Source organism: Eriocheir sinensis, chromosome 45 (genome assembly GCF_024679095.1).
Source record: "Eriocheir sinensis breed Jianghai 21 chromosome 45, ASM2467909v1, whole genome shotgun sequence".
NCBI lineage: Eukaryota > Metazoa > Arthropoda > Malacostraca > Decapoda > Varunidae > Eriocheir > Eriocheir sinensis.
Genome location: NC_066553.1, coordinates 546 through 20,724, shown reverse-complemented (window position 1 = coordinate 20,724; position 20,179 = coordinate 546). Strand labels below are relative to the sequence as shown.

The 20,179-nt window shown below is 44.9% G+C and overlaps 2 protein-coding genes, 1 long non-coding RNA gene and 1 other non-coding gene across 7 annotated transcripts in view; 1 reads left to right on the top strand and 3 right to left on the bottom strand.

Annotated features, from left to right (window-relative positions):
- LOC126980828 (general transcription factor IIH subunit 3-like) overlaps positions 1 to 8,530 on the top strand; it is a 31,942-nt gene extending 23,412 nt beyond the window's left edge. For both annotated transcript variants that reach the window (XM_050831107.1, XM_050831106.1), the window contains 2 exons: positions 7,342 to 7,547; positions 8,350 to 8,530. The gene's annotated coding sequence lies outside the window, so the exon portion shown is untranslated. The remainder of the gene's footprint in view (positions 1 to 7,341; positions 7,548 to 8,349) is intronic.
- On the bottom strand, positions 593 to 5,928 carry LOC126980827 (uncharacterized). 3 transcript variants are annotated; one of them, XR_007733615.1, is made up of 7 exons: positions 5,422 to 5,928; positions 4,893 to 5,032; positions 4,130 to 4,284; positions 3,652 to 3,827; positions 2,593 to 2,722; positions 1,703 to 2,161; positions 593 to 1,574 (listed from the first exon to the last, which is right to left on the bottom strand). XR_007733615.1 is itself a non-coding variant. In XM_050831105.1 (6 exons), the coding sequence occupies exons 1-6, from the start codon at positions 5,649 to 5,651 to the stop codon at positions 1,985 to 1,987; spliced, it is 1,008 nt and encodes a 335-aa protein (XP_050687062.1). In that variant the 5' UTR covers positions 5,652 to 5,928; the 3' UTR covers positions 593 to 1,984. The 3 variants fall into 3 exon arrangements, 1 of the variants encoding a protein (XP_050687062.1); XR_007733614.1 differs by having other exon boundaries at positions 593 to 1,676; positions 1,807 to 2,161; XM_050831105.1 differs by having other exon boundaries at positions 593 to 2,161.
- LOC126980829 (uncharacterized) lies at positions 8,015 to 14,497 on the bottom strand. Its single transcript, XR_007733616.1, has 3 exons — positions 14,342 to 14,497; positions 9,394 to 9,487; positions 8,015 to 8,493 (listed from the first exon to the last, which is right to left on the bottom strand). It is a non-coding gene; the product is annotated as an uncharacterized LOC126980829 (long non-coding RNA).
- A 4,155-nt stretch (positions 14,498 to 18,652) lies between these two features.
- Trnav-cac (transfer RNA valine (anticodon CAC)) lies at positions 18,653 to 18,725 on the bottom strand. The gene has a single exon. It is a non-coding gene; the product is annotated as a tRNA-Val (tRNA).
- Between the last annotated feature and the right edge of the window lie 1,454 nt (positions 18,726 to 20,179).

Here is a 20,179-nt window from a genome sequence, read left to right as displayed (position 1 = left end):
CTCTTTTGGAATAGTATAAAAATCAATATTTGTACATTTTGGGAAACTTCTTGAAACTGGAGGAAAATGTAAATGCTTTAATATCGTCAGTTGTAGGTTATGTCAATCCCCCAGTAAAACAACACATTGGAAAACTTAATTTATTTATTCCTTTGCTCTTTTGGAATAGTATAAAAATCAGTATTTGTACATTTTGGGAAACTTCTTGAAACTGGAGGAAAATGTAAATGCTATATCGTCAGTTGTAGGTTATATCGGTCCCCCAATGAAACAACACTTTGAAAAACTTAATTTATTTATTCCTTTGCTCTTTTGGAATAGTATAAAAATCAATATTTGTACATTTTGGGAAACTTCTTGAAACTGGAGGAAAATGTGAATGCTGTAATATCATCAGTTGTAGGTTATGTCAGTCCCCCAATGAAACAACGCTTTGAAAAACTTAATTTATTTATTCCTTTGCGCTTTTGGAATAGTATAAAAATCAGTATTTGTACATTTTGGGAAACTTCTTGAAACTGGAGGAAAAGGTAAATGCTATAATATCGTCAGTTGTAGGTTATGTCAATCCCCCAGTAAAACAACACATTGGAAAACTTAATTTATTTATTCCTTTGCTCTTTTGGAATAGTATAAAAATCAATATTTGTACATTTTGGGAAACTTCTTCAAACTTTAGGAAAATGTCAATACTGTAATGTTGTCAGTTGAAGGTTATTTAAGTCCACCAAAGGAATATTAGATAAAACAAATATATTCACACAAAAATATCAGATGGTCGAGGAATAACAATTGGTGGACAAAATGATGATGTAGAATTCTATACTTAATGTTAAACAGCCGTGTGCATCCACCATTCACCTCAGTCATTTTCAGATTCATTCTTTTCTCTTACATCAGACTCCCTTGTGCCTGATATCAGTAACAAGTATTCATATTGTTTTGTGCATTGGCAATAAGTATGTACAGAGAGTGGTGTGTATTTTCCACTAACCACATTTCAATTACCTTTTTTAATTTATCATTGCTTAGGATAACGTAAGAGTGTATTAGTATTTTATTATCAATACATATCAATTACCACATTTAATTTATCACAGATTTAGGATGAATAAAATAAGTATGAATATGGAGACAGGACAGTACGAGAGGGAGTCAAAACCTGGAAACTATAACCAGGAAAATACATCTAGTAATATCACAACTATTTTGCTCTTAGATAATTCAGATTCCTGCCAGTATCGGACATGTCTTCCCTCTTTTAGCACCCCCAAAATGAGTTAGTGGACCTTCTCTTTAGCTCAAAATTAGTATCAAAGTAATTCATGCTAAATGGAGGTGTTATTTCAGCAAGATTTATGTTTGCGACCAGTGAAACTCTTTTGTGTGTGTTCTACAATCAATACACACTGTACTCATTGGAAGGCTGTGTGCTAGCTAACCAACACTCTCTGGGCCTCGTAAGCATAATCTCACTCTCCTTTCTTCTACTCTTCCTACCAAGCTCACTTTTCTCACTCCTCCTCCTCATTGCATGTCCCCCAAAACCTCAACTCAGAGCCAACACTCCCTACCTGGGCCTCCTAATCACAATCTTCTCACTCTCCTTCCTTCTCCTCCTCCTACCAAGCTCATTCTCCCCACTCTTCTTTCCTCATTGCCTGTTCCCCCAAAACCTCAACTCAGAGCCAACACTCCCTACCTGGGCCTAATAATCACAATCTTCTCACTCTCCTTCCTTCTCTTCCTCCTCCTACCAAGCTCATTCTCCCCACTCTTCTTTCCTCATTGCCTGTCCCCCAAAACCTCATATGTCTCTCTTTAATCCTCACCAGTCTGTCTCTGTCACCACACAAAAACGTACTCAGTTTGATTTTAAAGTTAGTTCTCTTCTCTATATCTTTTTCACTTTTGTCCCATGTTACTAAGCTGCCCAAAGAGTTGAATTGGTCTTCCAGCATTAGAGTTCTTCCTAATAAACAAGCTACTCATCGCCATAATCGTTTGAGTCTGATAAACTGTCATCGCTCTCGTCGGAGTCCAGGAGGTGTCTGTTTATGTTGGTGTCGCGATATCTGAGCGCGGACGCCGCCGATGGAAGCCCAATTTTCTCTGTCTTTATCCTCCTCAGCTGTTGTCGTGCATCCGAAAGTGCTCGCTCCTGGAATGAAAAGAAAACCCGTTGAGAAAAGTGTACTGTGAAACTCTTCTCAGCATATTTTTGAAGTATAAATTGGTCAAGGGCAAAATATCACTATGTAATAAAATGCCTGCATCAAACTACCCCAATAAGTTGAAAGGAACATGCCCTGGAAACATAAAGATCAAGTTTGGTTAGAGAAGTGTCTTAATACCTTCCCTTTTCATAGAGTTTCAATCACATGAAGGAGGAAATAGAACAAATGAAGGTAGGAAGGCAGTTTCAGAGTTTACTACTGAAAAGGGTGACCCAGTACTGTCCCCTTAAGTAATCCTGTCACCCAGCATTACTTGTGACCCATATATTCCAGAACCCTGCGACGTAACACAACACTTCAGAAAGCAAAGCCACAAGCGTTAAGCCCTTCATTCCATCATACTCGTGTGACTCGCCTTCTCTTTGATGAGGAACTCGCGCTCCAGCCTGAGTCCCTCCTTGTCAGGGATGCTTTGGGTGGTGGTGGTGGTCATCCGCGTGGCATGATGCACCACGCCGGGGATGGGCTGGGGGTTGGCAATGGGCCTGGGGAGGGGAGGAAAACATTAGCATTGTTGTCATTATAATCAATATAGTTTTTGCCATCATTTACTTATTGCATCACCTATTCACTTTACCTTACAAACTCCAGTAATAGTCAGTCATTACATTTTTCCTTCCTTTTTTTCTGTAATAGCCTTGCACACTGTTAAGCCTTTTTTAAGTTGTTCTGTGTATCTCTAGCTCTGATGCCTTGTTCCCTTGAGGAGGGGGGCTTCGTGGTGCAGTGGTTAGCACACTCGGGTCATAACCGAGAGAGCCCGGGTTCGATTCCCGGGCGGAGTGGAAAAATTTGGGCGGCTTTTTCCGATACCCTGTCCACCCAGCAGTGAATGGGTACCAGGTATTAATCAGGGGTTGTGTCCCATCTCCTGGGATCTGTTCCCTTCTATAATTCCTTCCCCTTCTGTCTCTCTCCGGCATATGACCACAGATGTTGCGCCGACTAAACAAAACTTTCCAAACTTTCCCTTGAGGAGCTGGCCACTGTGGACATTTATATCAAAACTGGACACTAAGAGACATAGGACAGTGCAATGATGCTGTCTGCTGCTGCTATGATAATGTATGTATGTGGCATTTAACCCGTCCGCTGCGATTGGCATGGATTTCGCCTTCACTGGTAGCCTGGTTACATATACTTCCAGGTCATTCTTTGCCTCTGTAGTGGATAGTGGAGTGTTTCCCATGTGGTACTGGTATGCTGGATATTCCCTCCCAAGGAATACATTTTTCTTCACTGAATTGTAGCAGCTACTTTTTGTTCCATTCCTGTAGCTTGGTGATGTCTTCTGGTAGGAAATCCACAGTCAAGGGATTAAAGTTGATTTTCGTTAAACAGAAGTTCGTCAAATTGAGCATTTACTCTCTCTCTCTCTATATATATCCCCCAACACTCCTGACATTCCCAGTACCTGAAGGGCTTGAAGGAGTCTTTGACGGGACCGTTTCGTTTCCTCATGTCCTCCAACATCTGGTTTCTCCTGTCGCCAAACTCACACGAAGTGCCTGATTTAGACTCCTGCGCAGCATCCTGAAGGTCCAGCTGCTTGAGTTCCTGCACAATGGCACTGGTTGGGTCCTCCTGGTCCTCTCTGTCAATGGAAACACTGTATCACATCTCCAGGAAAAAATATTCCTAACGTACAAGACATATTTCTGTGACCATTTGTTGTGCTTTGTTGTAAGAAAGAATTGGAAATGTCATGATTCTTTTTGTTTCACTTGTGGGAATCTTGATCAACAGACGTTTTAAAATCTATGGGTTACTTTCTTACTTATGTTCTGTGATGGATAAAATGAGCGAATTATCGTGAAAAGGAGTGGAAATGTTAAGATTCTTTTTGTGTGTGTGCAGGGACCTTGATCAGTGGACGCTTTATGATCTTCGACTTGCCTCCTTTCATTCTGGGGGGGTTTCTTGACACAGGAGGAGTGGTAGGCCATGAGCTTGAGGGGGTCCAGTCTGTCCTCGAGTTCCTCAGCCTCGTCGTCGTCACTGTCCAGCGCCTCTTGCTTGCTTGCAGTTTTTCTTCGGCTTTTCCATTCTGGGGGGAAAAAATACCTTGTAAATCGAAAACACTTTATATTGACAACTGCAGATAAGGAAAATTTAGGAAGCTCTTCTTGCTTGCTTGCAGTTTTTCTTCGGCTTTTCCGTTCTGAAGGAGAAAGATATCCCTTATAAATCATAAACACTTTACATTGTCAACTGCAGATAAGGAAAATTGGGGCCATAAAAGTTAAACACTTTAAATTGTTGACTGGAGATAAGGAAAATATAGGTCATAAACAGAGAATGCATTTTATTGTCATACTATGCAGATAAGGAAAATTTAGCCACTAATCTTTACACTGGTCTTTTTAAGGGGAAACTATGTATGAGTTGCCTGGTTAAAAGGGGTGACCGAACCAATTGAGGCAGCATTCTTTTTGTGGCGGTATCTGACGGCCGAATTCTTACTGCATCATGTGGTGAAGCAAGTTAAGGAAAAAGTGGTCTATAGTGGGTGATTCATAGGCCTAAAGTTGTGTGATTTTTCTGTCAAACTCGACTAGCGTTGGGTTTATAGAGTCTGGCAGTCACTTTAAAAATGGCAAGTTCCCCTTCTTACACTATAAGCCTCATGTATTTGTTTTGATAATAATGTCCTACCCATGGCATTGATGTCTGCTGGGGTGTCTGTTCTGGGGCCATTCTTCTGAAGGTCGAGAGCTTGTTCAAGAGCCTCAGCAACTTTCCGTCTGCACTCCCTCAGCAGCTCTCCTTTGTCTTTGAGCTTGGAGGCGAGGAACCTGGAAAAGATGGACAAATAATAACAATAATAATAATAATAATAATGATAATAATAGTAATAGTTTTAATTCGCCCAGCGGCATATAAAAAAATACGACAAGAAATCAAACAAGATCGAACGAGATACATAAACGCTTCAAGAATCAACAACCTAATAATTATGAATGCGTGTGCACGGCTCGCTTATACACAGTCTACACGAACAGAAGGCCCAGCCACTCTCGTGATTATATTTCTTGTGGTATTAAGAACATAGGAGTCTGCAAGAGGCCGGTAGGCTTGTACGAGGCAGCTCCCTTGAACCTAAGCTCCCGTGAATGCGGCATTGGATTATTTCTCGCAGTAAGCAATAAACAAATCAATATACATATCCGTGGGTGCGCCTTACTTGTTGTTGAGTATCCTGTCCTGGCGCTGAAGGATCTCCTGGAGCTGCACGATGCTCTTCTTGCTGAGGTCGCCGAGATACCCCTCCTTCAGCTTGGGGTCCCGGATGTACACGTCGTCGCCCTTGTCCGGTAGCGTCTTCCATGTGCGGTTAACCAGCTTGAACACCCTGGGCTGCTCCGCTGAGGGGCCTGCTGAGGAGCCTGCTGAGGAGCCTGCGGGGGCGGTCATCCTGCGGGTGCTCGTGGGTTTGTTGTTGTTTTGGTCTCTTGATCTTGATCTTGATGTCACAGGTGGCTAGAGATTTCTCCCCAGCCGGCCCTTTGTATCGGCAGCTATGGTCTGGGTGGTCCGTGCTTCGCCTCGCCTCTAACTTTTTACCATATTTCTCAAGCAAACAAGAACAAAAGGACCATAACAAATAGCAGTCAGTGAAAAAACTACAGTAATGAACACAGGCACCCGTAAGCACTGCGGGAGGGGGAGTTTTCTGGAACAATGATCGGCAGTGAGTGCTCCTTTGAAAAGTCTGATTGCACAACGTTTCTTCATCACCTGTGACTCGTCCCACCTTGATGCATTGTGTCTGTTACGCCACGCTACGTAATTTTCCTCCTTTCCTCTCTCTCTCTCTCTTCACTTACATATCCAACATTCCTCCTCTCCTCCGCCTCCCCTCTCTCTCTCTCTCTCTCTCTCTCTCTCTCTCTCTCTCTTCTTTTCCCTCTACTCATTCTTCTTCCTCTTCCTCCTTTCCCTCTCCCTTCTGATCTTCCTCCTCTCTCTCTCTCTCTCTCTCTCTCTCTCTCTCTCTCTCTCTCTCTCTCTCTCTCTCTCTCTCTCAACTTAACATTCACTGAAGTAGAAAAGCAAAGTCTTGGTGACATTAAATTAAATATGATTTCACTTGGGTTTAACCCGGTAGGTCATGTTTCTTAACCCTTATAGTGCCGGAGCCGCCCGGGTGGCTTGGCTAGTAGAGTGCCACGAGCCACCCAGGCGGCTTTTCACACACCCTTTATTTTGTTCCATCACTGTGCGTTTATAATAATTATTACGGTATATTTTTTATAGGTAAACATCCTCAATAATTAAACTTCATCATTCGAAACCTTATATGCTTGTTAGTAATGGTTAGTCTGTAAAAGAATGAACTATGCATAAAGCTACTTTTGATGATGTCGGCACGAGCGAGATTAGGCTATTGGATATTACATTATTTTGAATTACCTCTCCAGTAGGAATGTACGTTGTCCTTTAGTCTGATAATCTTATAAACAAACACATTTTATCATTCTACAACAATAACAATAAACTAGGCAGCATAATTTATTTACACACACACACACATATATATATATATATATATATATATATATATATATATATATATATATATATATATATATATATATATATATCCACATCCTCCTCACAGCCTCCGTAACTAAGCTTCACATCCACAGCTCTATCCACAGCATCCTCTACGTCTCCCCCCCTCCCCCTTTTTTTTTACATCTAAGCCTGTAGCACCGGTTGGCTTTCTTCAGGGGCCTGGTAGTCGGCCCAAGCCCGTCATGGCGCAGGCAGTTTTTATAGTGGCGCCAGTTATGCTTGGCTCATGCTGCCCCCCAGAACTCATTCTTGATTCATCGGACGGTTTCCTCTAGAGTCTGGGTTGATGGGTGGTCTTCTGGACAGCATGTGGGTAGTCGTAGGCCACTCGGCGGTGACTGAAAAATCCCAGGTGGTAGCGTGGGGATTTGAACCGACGTTGTCCATGGCGCGTTATTGCTAGGCCTGCACGCTAACCACTCAGCCACCGCCATATCATCCTCTAAGCCTCCCTAATCAAGCTTCACAACCACATCCCTTTCCACAGCATCCTCTAAGCCTCCCTAACCAAGCTTCATATCCACAGACCAACATGACAAGACCTGCTGGCTAGTGACTCCCTTGGGCTGGGCATCACCTTCCAAGTCTTCCAGCACACTCTGGCAGCTCAGCAGGACCTTCCCCCACTCCAGAGGCACATCTTATCACCAACAGTCTCCAGCAACCTGTACCACCCCTGGGGCTCTGTACGGCCTGCCCAGTCCAATGTAACACTGAGATGGAAGGGGAAAGGTGTGTGCTTGTGTGTATCTTGACCCAGTATTTCTATTATGTTAACCCGGTACCAGCGACGGGCCAAATTTGTGGCTTTACTGTGTAGAAGCAACGGGCCAAATTTGTGCCATGATATAAACCGACCATCTGGCCCCACCGGGAAGAAGCCTACCGGCGCAATAGGCCGCGACGTAAAAAGAAAAAAAAATAATCATTTTTTCCTACAGTGTTTTGAAAATAGTGTTATGGTTGTACATTCCAATGGTATAAACAAAATTTTCTCATCATGTCACGTGTGAGCTATGTAAAGAAATGCAAATATTTTCTTGTTTACGGTTAAAGTTATGCAGAATGGGCACGAATACTGCACGAATTATGCATTAATAGGTCAAAAATGGGCCTAAAAACTGTACTAAGTCAAAGATACCTTAAAGAGGCTCCGTGGATTAGGTTGAAGGATTTTTCACAAAATCAAACCAGAGGAGTGTCCACACCAGTGCCTTTATTAAGCAGCATTTCTTGCATTACAGAAATATATTAGAATATACAAGCGACTCCTGTATCACAGTGAAACCAGATTGGCAAGATCAATTCTGTGTTGACTCCTTCGGGTCCTTCCCTCCCCACGCAGCCCCAACACCTGTCTCTTCCTCTGATATGTTAGCTATAGCAAACATATGAGAGGAGGAGACAGGTGTTGGGATTGTGTGGCAAAGCGGCAGGGAGGAAAGGACCAGCAGGAGGCAATGCATAAATGACATCGCCAATCTGGTTTCATTATATGCTTTAGTGGGAGTGGTATTAATTTTTCTTCTTCCAGATGTGGTGCCTGGTCGTCCCCCGCCGCTGCTCTCGCCAGGGAGGAGGGGCATGTGTCCAGCTCAAAATCTCTTGCCAGGGTGGAGGGATGTCTTGCAGAGTGGTTAAGCAGCCTGCCTATCCGACACACTTAAGGGCCGCTCGTCTGTCCGGGAAAGGGGAAGATTAAATAGTTAACAGGGCTTATGTATTAACGCTAGAACCGTTTCCTATGTTGTGTGTGTTCTCTGTGTCTGGGAGGCTTCAAATAAGGTCAATTCAAGGGACGCTCACTTCGTGTCTTTCAAGGCCCAATGCTTGCAGTCTTTCTCCGGAGACACTTTTAGGAATTATGAACTTATTGGACTTTTAATTTCTGTTGATAGTTATTTTGCTCTAGTTATTATCTATTACTGATATATATATATATATATATATATATATATATATATATATATATATATATATATATATATATATATATATATATATATATATATATATATAGTCCTTTCCTTTCCTTCCTCCCTCCTTCATAATGCACCTCACCTTCCAATATATATATATATTGCTGGAAGCCGTGAAGTAGTAGAAATTAGTAAAGGAATAAATACAAAAATTCAATAGGGAGGGAGGAAGCAATAGGAAAGGGAGAGGGACAAAGAATACAACCGATAGGGAAAAAATACTGGAAGGTGAGGAGCATGATGAGGGAGGGAAGGAAAGGAGAGAGAGGGAGGCAATAGAAGGAATAGGAGAAAAATGAAAATGGGAAATGAATCAGTAAAACAATGATAAAACGGTTACATGAGCAGGAAAAGAGAGAGGTAGAACATAAGGACCGGGGCCTGAGACCTCATCAACGGTAGACGGTAAGCACGGATACGAGAATGTAACGACTTCATACGAGAACATTCTATACAAATATACGAACATTACATTTTATACGTGAATATTATCTCCTGTCTACGCATTTGAAATTCATTTACTCTTAACATCAAAACTCTTCCGCATGTAAGCTATTGAGTGTTTATTTCTATGTGTTTGTAGGATAATAGTTACTCACCCTTCGCTGTATAGCACGCAGGTGATGGCAGTGTAGTGGACATCAATCTCAGCTCCCCGTCTTCTGTTTAGTCTGTCTCTCGTTCTCTCCTCTCCTGCAACACAACAAAAGTCAGTAGATGTTATAATGTATGAGAATCAGATACAACCATAACCTTCGTGAGTAAAGGGAATGAAGAGAATGAGTGAGGTGTGTGTGTGGTGAGCGGGCGAAGGAAGAAGAGGTGACTGGAAGGAGGAGGAGGAGGAAAAGAGAACTGAAAGGGGGAAAATAAGGAGGAAGAGGATAAGCAAAGAAGGAACTGAGGTGAAGGAGGGAAGAAAAGGGATGCATGATGGAATGAGAAGAGTAACAGCTGAAAAGGAGGAAGATGAGAAGGAGGAGGAGGAGAAGAATAACAGCTGAAAAGGAGGAAGATGATGAGGAAGATGAGGAGGAGGAGGAGGAGAAGAAAAACAGCTGAAAAGGAGGAAGATGAAGAGGAAGAGTGAAAATGGAATAGACATGGAAGAGGAAAGAAAAGGAATGAATGAGAGAATGAGAAGAGAACAAAGGCTAAGGAGGAGGAGAAAGAGGAGGAGGAGGAGGAGGAGGAGGAGGTGGTTGAGAAATAAATAAAATATCTCCTGGGAAACTTTTTGTTATTTGATCTTCGTATTCTGCTGCCAGCCATATCAATGCTCTCTCTCTCTCTCTCTCTCTCTCTCTCTCTCTCTCTCTCTCTCTCTCCATTCACTCCTCCATTCATTCACTGCTCCAGAAACCAAATGAATGGGCAAGACTTCTTCAGCATCTCATTAAAAGGGTTCGAATCCTCCATCATCTGCCTCCGCACTCACCCTCATCAGCTTTGGTTAAGTAATTGCGGCCGGCGTCTTGTATGCCAGGAGGAGGATCGGATCGCACTGAATGGGATGTGAGAGGTATAGGACCTTGTCTGTGAGGGTCATGGCAAGCAGAGGAGGAGCGGATCGCATTGAATAGGATCGGGTCTTATCTGCATCACTGGGACGTGCTTGGAATAGGATCATTTTGTTTTCGTGGGTCGTGGTGAACAGGAAGGGATTGGATAGCATTGAATAGGATCGCCTGGCCTGCATGAATAGGATGTTAAATTAAATAGGATCAGCAATGAGTAGGATTGTCTTCTTAGGTGAGCAGAGAAGGATCGGATTGCCTTTATGAATACGATGTACGTTGAACAGGATCCTCTTGTCTAATTTGCTTGTGGGTCGAGTGGAACAAGAGAAGGATCAGATCGCATAAAACTGAATTGAATAGGGTGTCTGCGTGGATAAGATGTGCGTTGATCGTCTTCACCCCACGAATAGGGATCTTGTTTGCGAGGGTGGAGGGAAGGAGAGAGGGATCGGATCGCATTTAATAGGGTCAGGGAGGAGCTTTAGGGTGAGACAAACAAATAGACAACGTTTTGAATACTTGGTGTAGTGACTTCTCTTCTCCGTTACTCATCTCCTTTCCTCCATTACTCATCTCCTTTCCTCCATGACTCATCTCCTCTCCTCCGTTACTCATCTCCTTTCCTCCGTTACTCATCTCCTTTCCTCCGTTACTAATCTCCTCTCCTCCGTGACTCATCTTTCCTTCGTTACTCATCTCCTATCCTCCGTTACTCATCTCCTTTCCTCAGTTACTCATCTCCTTTCCTCCGTTACTCATCTCCTTTCCTCCGTTACTCATCTCCTTTCCTCCGTTACTCATCTCCTTTCCTCCATGACTCATCTTTCCTTCGTTACTCATCTCCTATCCTCCGTTACTCATCTCCTTTCCTCCGTTACTCATCTCCTATCCTCCATTACAACTCATCTCCTCTCCTCCATTACTCATCTCCTCTCCTCCGTTACTCATCTCCTTTCCTCCATGACTCATCTTTCCTTCGTTACTCATCTCCTATCCTCCGTTACTCATCTCCTTTCCTTCGTTACTTATCTCCATTTTTCCATCACTTATTTCCGTTCCTTTATCACTTAATTTCCCTAACACAGTAACTTGAGGTCCTGCCAAGTCGCCTCAAGTCCACCTCCTCCTCCGCCGTTGACTGATCCCCAAACTTCGACCCGCAACAGCAGGTCCTGAGTTGGCCCTAAAATTTCTATCAAGTTCATGAAAGTTTGTTCCCCGGCGGCCTTTTCCCCGCGAGGGTTGGGAGGCTGGCGGGGACGGGGCGAGGGAAGACGGGGCAAGGCAACGGGGCGAAGGGGGATGGGGCGATAGGGGCGGGGCAAGGGGAAGGACGCTATATACGAGGTCACCAGGCTAATACTACGGTCGGCATTATGAGAAGCTTTCGTCCCTTACATAAATTCCTTTCAGAGGACAAAACGGAGATCAATCGCGTTGTAATAAGTGTTTTTTCATGTTCTTGGTATAAGAGCATCGTCGAGCTACCGCCAGGATCATAGAACTACCCCTGGAAATGCCCCAAACCCATACGAGTGAGTGAGTGAGTGAGTGAGTCAGTCAGTCAGTCTCTCTCTCTGCCTCAGTAAACACAAACAAATATGAATTTCATGCGTCCATCTGATTTATAAGCGATGTTTATGATAATGTTAATGACCCCCGGGCCCCCAGATTATCATGCATTACTAACAAGTGTTCTGGTAATTGCGCTAAGGACAAGCAATGCCTCGGATGAACGCGGCTTTCGCTTCAAGCTTCGCACGAGCCCGGCGTCTAATGGGTCCGTCCCGAGGGTATCGCTGCCCCCTATTAGACAAAATCTCCCGATATAGCGAGGGATTGACGGCCGGCGAGGAGCAACGCGGGGGAGGAGAGGAGCTGAGTGACGGAGGAATGGAGATGAGTAACGGAGATCTGTAACTGAGTGGAGATGAGTAACGGAGGAGTGGAGATGAGTTAAAACTATTTCTTCTGCGTCAATCGTCACCAGGTCGCCTCAAGGGACAAATACCAACACACAAATACAAACAGTCATGGTAGCGCCGTGGACTCTACCTCTTGAAACTCTCCTCCGCGACAAAGGGACGAGAAAAGTTGCTCCCAAAACACGCTTTCGACGCCGCGCCCCGTGTCTCCCCAGAGTGGCAGCCTCGCGGGGGTAACTTCATTTTGGTGTAACTTTATCGAATTTCACGCCGGCGATGGATCAGTGCCCGGGAAAAGAGGGCGAGGAGGAGGCAACAGCGGCAGTAGCATCAGGGTTATAAGTGGGTGCAAGCTCTCCTCGGCAGCCTGCAATCTTTCCTCATTACGAAGGACGGGAAAGGAACAGTGCGGAGGAGAAGGAACAGGATGAAAGACGAGGAGGAAGCAACAGCGGTGGTAGCATCAGGGTTATCATTGGGTGCAAGCTCTCCCTGGCAGACTCCAATATTTTCTAAGAACGAAGGACGACGAAGGGACAGACGAAGGACGAAGAAACAGCATCACCACCAGTGTCATCATCGGTGCTAGCTCTCCCCGGCAGCCTCCAAGCTCTCCCGGCAGCCTCCAAGCTCTCCCGGCAGCCTCCAATCTTCCCTCATCTCGGCGCCTCACTTGGTTAGCAGCACCGACGAAATTTTTACTTTAATCTCTTTTAGCGGCAGTTCATAAACATACCCGGCGGGGAGAGAGGGAGGGAGGCAGGGATGGAGGGAGGGGGAGGATAAAAAAGGAGGGAGGAAGGGAGAGGGAGGATAAGGAAAGAGAGGTGGGAGAGGGAGAGGGCTGAGGAAAGGAAGGAGAGGGGTGAGGATAGGAGGGAGGGAGGTGAGGGCAGGGGGAAGGGAGGGAGGTGAGGACGGGAAGGAGGGAGGAATGAGAAAGGGTCGAAGTCAGCGCTAAACACCTTCTGAACAAGCTCGTCAATCCCTATCACTGGCCAATTTCGTCCGTGCTGGTGGGTACTAACACCAAGCACCGCACAGTACTGTATGGCGAGCTACACACTACAAGGCGCCATCGTCACTATAAAAAAAGCCATCTCGCGTAGTATATCACAGCCTCCGACGGTTAACACACGTATCTACCGTCCAGTCGTTGTTGAGGGATGACGTTCGCGCAGTGTAGTTGACTCTAACCCCATTTTCACACAACGCTGTCAACCTTAAACGATGACCAACGCAACAAGTTCGCTACATCAATACACTTCCACAAAACAACGGAAATCAGTTAATGTAAAATGGCTAGCGATGTGTGCTGTGAAGACGCCGATACTCTGCTGGCAACACTACTCAATCGCTTGTTTCAAAATGGTGGTAAGTTAAGCACGTGGTCACTGGACTATATGGACCAGTTTTACAGTCCAATACAGGAAGTTTGTGAGCTCCCCAACCAAACACAATATACGACGAAAATTCCTTGTTTGGCGTTGATACAGAAAGGAGGAAATTTTAGGAATCCACACACCAGGAAATCTCTTTATTAGTACCTGGTATTGAGTGGAAATTACGGATCACTGAGGAGAATATCGTTTGGTTTGGGCGCTTATAATGACTGTGATGTACTGTCGAACTGGCCCTATTATATAACAAGTCCGCTTTAGAAACTCACCCAGCAAACACAACACTCACGACACCACGATTTCTGGACCCTGAACGGTAAAGTCACCCCTGAAAACCCGGTTAATCTTCTCTGTGGCCTTGGAAAATGGTCGTAATGGGAGCCCAATAGGTTTGAAAATATGGACATTAATCAGGACCAACGTTACCAGATTGTCGTACTCAGAGCATAGTACTTACCGGTTTCTGACTACGAACTATTGCCAAGAAACATCAGGAATCAACTGTTTTAACGATAAATATAAATGAATCTAGTTATTGGGGCCCAGGAAACAGTTTTGGGGTCGGAAGTTGGTAAATATAAGAGACTGAGTACGACAATCTGGCACGTTGGTCAGGACACTTGTTAGTCAGTCAGTCAGCCACTATTTCTATTTCTTCAGCGATTAAGGATTAAGCGATGATTTAAATGCTACGAGTCTCACCTTCAGTGTAAATCAAGCAGGAGCAGCGGTAATGACGGACACGGGAGCGTAACAGACGGGCGTGGCCGTTCCCTCCCACCTCCCTGAGACCACTGAGCCAGCCTTCCCGGCCGTGACGTCACCGAAGACTCGACTCACCACGGCCTGCTTGCTTCGATGCTTCATGACCCCAACAGGACATTCTGATTGAGGAAGGAAACACGAAAACATATGTACTTCCTAAAACAAAAACAAAACATCACATATTCACTAAAACCACGAAAACATCTACCTTCCCTAAATAAAAAAACAAAAAAGATAAAGCAAACAGCTAAAATGATTTCTGGAGGATCTAATTAGCGTCTGACTCTACATTTATTGGGATCTAAATCTTTTCTGACAACTAAATCCTTATGCCTGCCTTCTGATCGAGACTTCCTGGCGAGCGGCGGCCGGCGTAAGACTTTTCCATTCCGACTATAAAAAAATACGAAAACTGAGAGAGAGAGAGAGAGATTCGTTATGTATGTATAAAAATAAATCGGTATTGGATATTTTAGACCCCCCCTCTCTCTCTCTCTCTCTCTCTCTCACACACACACACACACACACACACACACACACACATTCATGCACACAAACAAAAGCTTCACTCACTCTCCTTTTTTTTCTTTTATTTCCCAGCACTCAACAACAACAACAAAAAAAAAAAAAAAAAAAAAAAATAGAAATGAATAGTGAAATAAAAAAAAAGAAATACTCGTCGCTCGTGACTCGTAAATTTAATTAGACGAAGGTGTGTGTGTGTGTGTGTGTGTGTGTGTGTGTGTGTGTGTGTGTGTGTGTGTGTGTTTGGCTTCGGCTTTTTGATATGTTTTTTTTGTTGTGTTTTTTCCTCTCTCAGTCACGGCGTCCAGCGGAACATTTTTCCTTACATACAAATGACTTCCAGAGTGCTACGCGTATGTGCGATAGCTCTTTTGGCGTGTGCGTGTACGTGTGTGTGTGTGTGTGTGTGTGTGTGTGTGTGTGTGTGTGTCAACTTGCATCTACAACACAGTATTATCCGGTGCTAGAAAGGCTTAACCCACCCCTTCTACTACTACTACTACTACTACTACTACTACTACTATTACTACTACTACTACTACTACTACTACTACTACTACTACTACTACTACTACTACTATTACTACTACTACTACTACTACTACTACTACTACTACTACTACTACTAATGATACAAGGCCAGTTCGACAGTCCAACCCAGCCCTTGTAAGCGCCCAAACCAAGCTATATTCTCTACAATGATCCGTTATGTCTACTCAATATCAGATACAAGAGAGATTTCCTGCGTGGTTTCCTATAATTTCCTCCTTTTGGTATCAATGCCAAACACTTTTTTTTTTTTACAATAAAGGAGACAGCTCAAGGGCAGAAAAAAGGAAACAATAATGAAAAAGCCTGCTCCTCGCTGCTCAAACAAAAACTAGTCAAAAGAGGTGGCCGAAAGAGAGGAATTTTCGTAGTATTTCGTGTTTGGTTGGGGAGCTCACAAACTTGCTGAAGTGGACTGTAAAACTGGCACACAATGACTACCAAGCCACAGTTAGGTCGGTATTCTCAGACGCTTCCAACGTCAACTATTACCAAAGGCCGAGAAGGAGATTAATCGGGTCATTATGAGTGTTTTTTTCACGTTCACGGTACAGAAGAAGGATCAGACTACCACCAGGGTCATAAGAGTGCCTCTGGAAATACCTAAAGCTCCTACGAAAACCCTGTAAATGTGTGTGTTTGGGGACCGGTGTTTAAGAACATGGCTCTCCGTATTAACTGCAGCGTTAATACGGCGCGTGCACTGTGATCACGTTTGCTGTGGGCTCTTCAACAACAACTGGCAGTATTGCATCGTCCCTGTGTGCTGCCTCCTCCGCCGCCGTCAGCCGTCCGCCGTCAGCCAGGCAGCCAGCGAGTCCAGGGGAGTCAGGCGGCAGCGGCAGAAGCAGCGGCTCAGTCCCGCTATGAATACAATATACAAGTCAATTTCCTCTTAATCCGTGGGGCGTGCGCGGCCTCGGCGGGCAACAGGTGGCCGCTCCCCAGGGAGGCTCAGGTGAACACGGGCGCGAGTGTCACTTTACTGTCACGCGGCCACGACGTGACCGACTCGCTGCCGGGCTGACGGGAAGCCGGTGTTTCGGCGTGAACAGTTGTCGGGTGGGCGGATCGTTGTCGGGTTACTGTCTGGGTGTCGGCGGCACCATGAGCCTTGGAGGAATTACGTTCACCTTTTCTTGAGACATCGCGCTGGCTGGGGCTCAAGCCGGAAACCTGTCCATACATAAAACGATTTCTTACACGGCTATGTATAGAGTGTCTTGATTAAACACTACAGAACGTCCTTCATAGTACCAAACGCTAATATAAGACAGTATACAAAAACACGATTATTGGCTGGCGGTGAATAGGAGTCGCGGATTGCCGGACACAGACGAGGACGAACAACAGGAGGCTGGAGGTGTGAGCTGAAGGCGATTAGGCTGGGTAGGGGAGGCAGGAAGGCTGGGGAGGGAAGAGAGAGGCTGGGGAGGGATTTGATTTCATTTGATACATTTGAGATATACACATACATATAACAGTATACATATATAGCCTCAAAAGGATGAAGGTACCTTTGTTGACTTCACCCCAACCCTGCTGTATTGTGTCTTAACATTACCTTACCTTAGAGTACACGAGGGGAGGGAGAGGCTGGGGGAGGGAGGCAGGTAAGGGAGGGAGGAAGGGAGGAGGCTGGGGCTCTTCTGGGATCACGAGACTGGGACGTGACCGGTGCAAGGACAAGTCTGCTCCTGTCTCGTCTCACACATCGATAAAAAAGAAGAAAGAAAAAGAAAAGGTATTTTTTTTATATTACGAGTCTCTCTCTCTCGCTCTCTCTCTCTCTCTCCTCTCTCTCTCTCTCTCTCTCTCTCTCTCTCTCTCTCTCTCTCTCTCTCTCTCTCTCACACACACACACACACACACACACACACACACACACACACACACTCTACTGCATTTTAATTTTCCTCATCAACAGTTAACCATAAAGTGTAGTCTTTCACTCAATAACAGAGTCTGATTTGCACCTACACTTTCCTTTTCTTTTCTTTTCTTTCCTTTCTCTTCCTCTCCTTTTTCTTCCTTTCCTTTCTCTTCATTTCCCTTCCCTTCCCGTAACTTTCCTTCCATTCCTTTCTGTCTTTCTCTCTTCCTTTCTTTCTTTTCTTTCTTCGTTCCTTTCTTCGTTCCTTCCTTCCTTTCTTCCTTCCATACCTGACTTTCTTTCTATCTTCGTTTCTGTGTTCGTTCCTTCCTTCCATCCTTCCTTCTTTCCTTCCTTCCTCACTAGCGTAACGAGAGGAAGGAAAGCAGGAAAGAAAAGGAGAGAGGGATAGAGAGGAAAGACGTGGGTGTAAGGGAAGGGAGAGGGAGGAGCGGAGGGCCGGGGGGTGGGGGGGGGGGTGCGTGGGAGAGAGGCCAGAACAGGTAGATGGATCTGCCCGCGGTCCGCCAGGTGGTGAGTGAGATTGTGTCGGGGAGTTGGTGTTACCGAGGCGCGTTTGTCCAGCAAGGATTCGGCTTTTTATTTCACCTTTTTATCCTGTGTGTGTGTGTGTGTGTGTGTGTGTGTGTGTGTGTGTGTGTGTGTGTGTGTGTGTGTGTGTGTGTGTGTGTGTGAAAAAAAGGAAAGGAAATAAAAATAATAAAAAACGAAAGTGATAAAATTGCATAAAGGAAAAAACGAAACAAAAATACAGAGCAAGGAAGAAGAAGGACTGGAAGCAAACACGAACTAAGGGAGGAGGAGGAGGAGGAGGAGGAGGAGGAGGAGGAGGAGGAGGAGGAGGAGGAGAAGCGGAGGAAATCGAGTCCATTAATCTTGCTTCCTTCATCTTTTTGCTTATTCCCGTGTTGCTATTTTCTTCCTCCTGCTTGATGGTGAGGCTGTGTGTGTGTGTGGGGGATGCCACTCTCTCTCTCTCTCCTTCCTTTCACTTCTTTTTTCTTTTCCTCCCTCTCCTCTTCTTTGCTCTACTCGCCTCTCCTTTTCTCTTTTATTCTCTTCTCTTCTCTTCTCTTCTCTTCTATTCTATTCTCTCTCTCTCTCTCTGATAAGACAAGAGCAATCTCGTAACATCACTTCTAAAACCCAGACTCATCCCGGCTCTTAAGAAAATAACTATACCTTACAACTCTCACAAACTCCTATGAACACAATCCCGCGTGACAACACAACATCTTAACTCTTTCCCCATTCATCTCAGGTGGATAAAAAATATACAATGTTTTCGCCCGGGATCGAACCGGGGACCTTGCGCGTGTGAGGCGCACGTGATAACCACTACACTACGAAAACTGTGAAGATTAGAACGACACATGTGGGCCTGATGGTCAGTCTTACGTCATTCCCCGTGAGGAGAGGCGTGACGTGTATTGTGAGTGACGGTTCTGCATTGTTGGGGTCACTACTACTACTACTACTACTACTACTACTACTACTACTACTACTACTACTACTACTACTACTACTACTACTACTACTACTACTATTACTCCTCCTCCTCCTCCTCCTCCTACTACTACTACTACTACTACTACTACTACTACTACTACTACTACTACTACTACTACTACTACTACTACTACTACTCCTACTACTACTACTACTACTATTATTACTCCTCCTCCTCTTCCTCCTCCTACTACTACTACTACTACTGCTGCTATTACTACTACTATTTCTACTACTACAATTACTACTACTTTTACTAATATTACTACGAAATCTGCGTCCTCCGCTACGAGTTATCAATTTTTCAGTCACCGCCGAGAACCTAAGACTACCCACAGGCCCTGAAGACCAGCTATCAACCCGGACTCTAAATTCTCACCAAAAAAAAATTAGAGATGAGCTCCGGGGGGCAGCATGAGTCAAGCAGGATGGCGCCACTATAAACACTTGCCTGCGCCATAGTGGGCTAGGGTCGAGCACCAGACCCCATCAAGAAAGCTTCCCCCATTCACAGGCAGAGCGTAAAAATACCACCACTTCTAGCATCAACACAACGAACACTAAATCCCTAAAGTCCCTCACACACTCGCGTATTACGGACATAATTACTTCCCGAGGTTCATTATCTTTATTTACAGACTAGTAATGACTTCCTCCTTCCCCCCCTCCTCCTCCTCCTCCTCCACTCCCTACCTCCCTCCCTCCCTATCTCTCTACCCCTTCCTATATCTACCCTCCCTTTCCCTACCCTTCCTCCCTCCCTCCCTATCTCTCTGCCTCTTCCTATATCTACCCTCCCTTTCCCTACCCTTTCTCCCTCCCTCCCTATCTCTCTACCCTCCCTTTCCCTACCCTTCCTCCCTCCCTCCCTATGTCTCTACCCCTTCCTATATCTCTACCCTCCTTTCCCTACCTTCCTCCTCCCTCCCTATCTCTCTACCCTTCCTATATCTACCCACCCTTTCCCTCCTTCCTCCCTCTTCCCTCCTCCTCTCTTCTTCCTCCTCCTTCCTCCCTCCCTCACCTGACAGCTTCCGTCTAATTGTAAAGGTTAATTGATAATGGTTGGCTTGGAGGACTTACTCTCTAATCCATTTTTATCCTATTCTTTTCCTTTGCTCTTATTCCTGCCTCTCTCTCTCTCTCTGAAGTGGGTTGTATTTTTGGTCATAGTTATTTTTGGTTGACTAAAGAAAGCTACTGAGGAGGAGGAGGAGGAGGAGGAGGAGGAGGAGCACACGAGGCTTAATTAAGAGGAGGTAGACTGTAATGACCTCTTCCTCTTCCTCCTCCTCCTC